Source organism: Lactuca virosa, chromosome 4 (assembly GCF_052849685.1).
Source record: "Lactuca virosa cultivar CGN04683 chromosome 4, Lactuca_virosa_CGN04683_v6, whole genome shotgun sequence".
In the NCBI taxonomy this organism is placed as follows: domain Eukaryota; kingdom Viridiplantae; phylum Streptophyta; class Magnoliopsida; order Asterales; family Asteraceae; genus Lactuca; species Lactuca virosa.
In genome coordinates, this window is record NC_136429.1 from 2,899,058 (window position 1) to 2,905,385 (window position 6,328).

Here is a 6,328-nt window from a genome sequence, read left to right on the forward strand (position 1 = left end):
AAAAGGAAAATATTGAGTTTAGAAGTACGGATCTTTAACTGGAAATATTTAAAATATATGTTTTTATTTATAAACCAATATGGTGTTGGGAAGATGTTTGTTTAATTGGGAGGGAGTCATAAAAAGAATCTCATGAACATACTCCAAACACCCACCAATACATAAAAACCATCTCCATTGAATTAATTGAGTTCTTGAATCTGCCAAAAAGGGGACTTCACATGTCTTTGTATTGTAGTAGTAGTAGATTGATGAAACTTCTAAAATCACATTCACACTTATTCCTAACAAGTAACAACAACTACTCACAGTCACGGACTCGATTATACGTATACGTGACCCCACTTAATGTTATCATTCTTTTCTTATATATCATATCCTGCATCCTCCACATAACAACAATACTTGGAAGCTTCTGCTTCTTTCATTTCCAATTCCAACCATGGATCCAATCCTCTTTCTTCTTCTTGTTGTTGTTTCTCTGTCTGCTTCGCCGGTTTCTGCAGCGGTTCAGCCAACCAAGTCCCACATCACAGTCACAGGCTCAGTGTTTTGCGACGCTTGCTACAGCAACTTATTTACAAGATACAGCTATTTCTTACCAGGTAAAGCAGTAATCATAGATAGTGTTATAGTACTAGAATTTGAAATTTAAATTTATGCCCTTTGTGTTATGTTGTTGAGATAATCACAGGGGCGGATGTTCATGTCCAATGTAAATTTCAAGGTAATGCGCCAAGTACAAAAGAGCAGATTAGTTTTTCAGTGAACAGAACAACAAACAGATACGGTGTATACAGATTGGATATACCATCGGTGGAGGGGGTTGATTGTGTGGAAGGACCGGCCATTCAGTCACTCTGTGAAGCCACTTTAATAAAGAGCTCCGTTCCAGGCTGCAATGTCCCTGGGGTGTCCACAACCACCAAAGAGATCACCGTCAAATCAAAGTCGACTAATGTTTGTGTTTATAGTGTGAGTGCACTCAGTTATAGACCTTCTCAGATCAACTCCACCCTTTGTGCCCTCAACTACCAACAAAAGCTCATCATATCATCGGATTCTTTCAACTCCTCAAAGTTTTTCCTCCCTTATTTCCCTTGGCCTTTACCTCAATTCCCTCCCTTCCCGCAACTGCCGCCGTTCCCACAACTGCCGCCGCTGCCTCAATTGCCGCCGTTCCCACAACTGCCGCCTTTTCCTTCATTTCCACCAACTCAATTCCCGCCACAGCCACCATCTTTGCCATATCCACCACCAAACTTCCCTCCGGTGTTCAATTTAGGAGACCCAAGAACTTGGATACCGAACATCCCTTCACCCAATCCACCATCACCACAACCACCATTCAATCCAAGTGATCCAAGAACTTGGATACCACGAAACCCTTTTCTCATTCCTCCGCCACCACTACCACCACCACCTGGATTTGATCTAAGAAATCCAAGAACATGGATACCAAGTTTCCCCCCTTCTCCCAACAGCCCTCAAAACCAGCAACCCTAGTTGGTTGCTCGTATGTACATACAGCAAAAATTGGCTTCGTTAGTATGTATTATTAATTGGTGGGTCACATTCTTTTGTTGAAAAAACTGTGTATTTTCTTATCATTTATAATAATTACAACCAATTGGGATTATAATTCAGGAGTCTATGCTTGCTTCATATATATACGCCAAACATAAAAATGTAACAACAATCATAAATGTACGCAAAAGTAGAAGACAGAAATACAAAAGCCAAACCATCTTTGATATAATATGAAAACTAATAGTCTAAGAAGCGATTAATGCAGAGATGAAACTTTAGGGACTTAGCAGTGTTAGTAGAGTTTGATCTGTAATTTTGATATTAAAACTAGCATATTATGACTCCATTGCTCTTGGGCACTTTTATGTTCCTATGTAACTCTTCAATGGTGTCATTGGCCTCCTACAAGAAACAAGAAACAAGAATTTATAGCTGATGCTGAGGACATTATAAATTGGTTCGTTAAACAATAAGGAATACCTTCAACTTATTCCTCAAAGTCTCTTCCAGGGCTTCCCGTCTGTTTCTTTCTTCAGAAAATATGTCAATAAGGTTTATTTGTTCTTGATCCAGCACTTGAATCTTTTCTTGTAATTTCACAATCTGTCCATCAACCAACCAACCAACCACCATTGACATTCATATTTTTATACAAACATATTTCAAAAAAGAGAATTTACTTACTTGATTTTCAAGAGAAATAGTCTTGTCTTTCTCAGATTGCAGATCCAACAACAAATCATTGAGCATTACACCCTCGCTTGTCTCTAGTCTGCAAAACAATTACATACCAACAAACATAAGTAAATGGTGAAATTCTCCTTGCCAAATAAAAAACAAACCTCTTCTTGAGTTGCAGATTCTCTTCCTTCAACTTGGCTATGGTGTCGTCTCCATTCATAGCTGCTTTTGATTCTTTACATTTAATTTTTGGTAATCTACTTGTAATGATTTCTGGAAACTCTGATTCATCAGATGTTGATGCTTCAACTTTTCTGATGGGCCTCAACTCATCACTTTGAACATCCGGTTTATCTTCCATTGAAGGTCTACATTTTGTATCTGAACTGCTCTTGCAACGTTTAGCATACCCAATTTCTTGACAATTCGTAGACCTAAACAAAAGAGTCAAATTTTGTTGGCAGATTAAATTTGGTGGGTATGTGTGTGTGAGGAAAAATAATAAATGAAGAGAAGAAAAAAACCAGTATTTCTTTTGTATGACAACCAATCGATTCTCAAGTCTTGAAAGTACAGTTGTGCGTTCAAACCCCTGTTTATCATGAGCTGGCTCAACAAAATCAGCTTCTAATACGCCTATAACTCCCCTACCATCACTTCCAGCAGCGTTCCAAACCCTCCAAAATGGCTGTCACACAAATTAAAATTAAAATTAGAAAACATATATACACAAATCATTTATATAAGAAGAAAGTCAATTAAACCTTAATGAGTCGGTTCTTGTGATAAACATTGAACCCTTGAACATCGATATGGTCTTTTGCATCTTTCACAAAACCTATAGTCACCACAGCCACCATCTGGTAGGTGGAGAAACAAGAGTAGAATTAAAATTCCTAATTTTAACATGCAGATAATAATAATAATAATAATAATAATAGTACTACATAAGGATTTAGGGTCGATACGTTTTGATCATTCCTTGTGGTTGTCCATTCAGGACATGGTTGTGTTGGCTTATACGTAACCATCTGAGTTAGCATCATATCATCAACAATATTATGATGAATTACATCTTCTCCACGAAGGATGATTCTAAAGCCCTCTGGAATGCGCAGGTATAAAATTGCTGCATAATTCTGGACAAGTAAAAAAAAAAAGATAAATTATACATATTATATGCAAATATATATATATAGATAAATGGATTGTAAGTGGGAGAAATTATACTCTTAAGGAATGCCTGTAAGTTAAAAAGTGGCGAGAGTTGGGATACTGTTTCGCCATCTCAATCTTCTTGGGATCTCGATTGACCCCTCTGATTTGGATGTCCTGTCAATTCAAGAAAGGAGTAGCTCATTTAGGTTAAAAGAGAAACCAAGAAGAAGAAAAAACACACCTAATTATATATACAAACATAAACATATACATACGTGTAGATCAGTGTCAAAATCAAGCTCTAATTGTCCTTCTTCGTCCTCCCAAATGTTGTATATAATGATGCGTGTGCCTTGAGTGTTGATGAAATCAAACTACAAGTGAAACAGAAAAAGATTTAGTATTGACTCTGCTTACATTTCTAAAACAAAATAACAATAACATGATTACCTGCTGTAAGAGAGCATCTTCAGTCGTGTATGGAGACCACTGGACCAGTGTCTCCATGTTTCTTTTCCAATCCTCAGGTGTGAATCGCACCATCATTCCCCAGTCATCTCCTCTCTTTTCAAAGTCAATCTAAAAACACAATAATATATATATATATATATATATATATATATATATATATATATATATATATATATATATATATATATATATATTACAAGGAGCTTGATTCATGTGTTATATACATCTATAACTATTGCATGGATATATAGAAACAAAACTAGGGTTGTACGTACCATTGGAACCACAATATCTTCCTTTCCAGTTTCCATTAAAAATGTGTATGATAGCATTCCGATACTTTGAGTTGGGCTAACAAAAAACAACAGTCAAACCAAGTTAGTTTCGATCTTACCAATGATGATAAGGAACTCCTCATAATAAAAATAAAAAGAATACAACAATAAACGTCCATCAACAAATTCTATACCTTCTACCCTCCTGTCCTGGGCAACGAGTAAATACTAAAACATCTGCTCCAAGCCTCATTGTACTTGTCTTGAAACCATTCCCATCTAAAACAAATTAAATTGTTGATTATATGTTTATGTGAACATATTGAATTGCAGAAAAACATAAATCTACACTCACATTGACCAATAGTGTTGGCCAACTTGCTTTTCACAGAGTAGCCAAGAGACATGCATCCACGCAATTTATCAGGAGTCATTCCACCACCATTATCTGCCCTCAAAAATCAAGCAATTAACACCTCTTTAGTTAAAAAAGAAAAACAAACAAAATACATATATAAATATCTAAACAAAGATTATATATCACAATTTCAATCTGTTGATATCTTCAACTCGAAGCTATGTATGAATGATAACTCCAGAAGCAGTGATGTACCTTCGATCAGTAACATCTTGCTACCAATGTCTTTTTCATTATTCAGCACATCTACATTAACATAAGTAGCTCCAGTGCGCACCTGAGCATGTCAAAGAGAAAAAAATAAAATCAGAGGATTTGCAGAAACTAAATTGCAGCGCAAGAAAGAGTTTATAATCTTATATACCTCGTCTAAAGAATTGTCAAGAAGCTCAGCAAAAGCTAAAATATAAAAATCAAACATCAGTTTACATTGAAGTTTTAGAACCATGCATTATACAATATTCGTCAATAAAACTAGTAATTAATTACCTCCTAGTGCCCACTTGTGGCTGGTAGCATTTGAATGCAAAAATCTGGGATGAACCCTCACGTGATCCATACCAGCTGCTGTACAAATTACATCTTTGTCAGCATGAACAAGGTTTAATTTTTAACAACTACTTACAAAAGAAAAAATTAAAAAAGAAACCCATTAAATTACTCTAGTGAATGCCTAGGGCTACAATAACTTCACAATCTTCTTCAAGAACTATCAACTAAAGAAGAATCAAGGGTTCATCAGATGCATAACAAAACAAACTGATGCAACACTATGATTTTGAGCCATGCCCGTCAAAATATTTCTTCTCTGTTACTACTTTTTTTCACATATGAAAAATAAGAAAGATTAATAATCCTGAAGCAAATCGATTACCAGGGTGTGATACGGATTCTCTATTGTTAACAGAAACCTCATAATCCCCTGCCTTCCAAAACTGTTTGCTCATAGATGAAACGATAGCCTTGAGATTATGATCATCAGTGTTTTGGTATTCTAAGATGGATTGCGTTTGCGGCACAGAGACCAACGAGCGTTCGTCGGGATTAATAGGATCAAGAAACCCTACAGGCAATGCATATTCAACTACTTGTTCTTCGATTTTCGGTTTTTTACTCGGCCTCCCGTTATTCTGGTCCATAACGTCAGCACCATGATAACAATCGAAACTCAGATTAGAATCCAGAACGTCGATCGCTCCCATATTCGTCGAAACTGTTCGCATTCCGTCTCCGACTGCAGTGGATTCAGGAATCATCTTCACTTCCATGGCTAAATTTACTTGACCCTTCAAGATTCGCACGCACAAACACAGAAAAAAAGAGGGCGGACGCGGAAAGTGAAGAAGAGGGTTTCTTCGGCTTGCCTCCGAGTTGTGTTTGATGCGCAAAAAAAGCGGGAGATCAAGGGTTATATATAGGGAGCGAAATCGATCGAAACTGTTGCTTACGTGCACAAAGAATCCCGAGTATATTTGGCAACCGCCAACTATATTGTGATTGTCTACTTTTTTTCAATTTGCTCCCTTGTAGATATATTTGGTTCATATTAACCCCTAATAAGTACCGGTGTGCTCATGCTCATGCTTAAGATAACCAATGTCTTTATACAACTAGTGTTATATCCGTCCGATGGACACGTATAACTGATTTAAAAAAAATATATTGATTTTTTTATGGCATCATACTTTCATTTGTTCCAATTATAACATTATATTATGACAAATCTTTCTGATTATCGTTATATCAAGTTGTTTATTTTTATTTTTCTTTTTTGTAGATAATGCAATGCTAACAA

General features: G+C 36.2%; 2 protein-coding genes across 2 annotated transcripts; one reads left to right on the plus strand and one right to left on the minus strand.

Annotated features, from left to right (window-relative positions):
- The first annotated feature begins 382 nt into the window (after window positions 1-382).
- On the plus strand, window positions 383-1,642 carry LOC145169146 (uncharacterized). Its single transcript, XM_079087712.1, has 2 exons — window positions 383-605; window positions 695-1,642. Exons 1-2 carry the CDS (start codon window positions 443-445, stop codon window positions 1,504-1,506), a joined length of 975 nt encoding a protein of 324 aa, XP_078943838.1. The 5' UTR covers window positions 383-442; the 3' UTR covers window positions 1,507-1,642.
- An 89-nt stretch (window positions 1,643-1,731) lies between these two features.
- LOC145169145 (protein MICRORCHIDIA 7-like) lies at window positions 1,732-5,092 on the minus strand. The gene is made up of 16 exons (XM_079087711.1): window positions 5,023-5,092; window positions 4,898-4,932; window positions 4,729-4,810; window positions 4,471-4,563; window positions 4,310-4,394; window positions 4,116-4,191; window positions 3,820-3,948; window positions 3,645-3,743; window positions 3,442-3,543; window positions 3,180-3,350; window positions 2,976-3,071; window positions 2,736-2,899; window positions 2,373-2,645; window positions 2,215-2,302; window positions 2,011-2,133; window positions 1,732-1,932 (listed from the first exon to the last, which is right to left on the minus strand). Exons 1-16 carry the CDS (start codon window positions 5,090-5,092, stop codon window positions 1,858-1,860), a joined length of 1,761 nt encoding a protein of 586 aa, XP_078943837.1. The 3' UTR covers window positions 1,732-1,857.
- Between the last annotated feature and the right edge of the window lie 1,236 nt (window positions 5,093-6,328).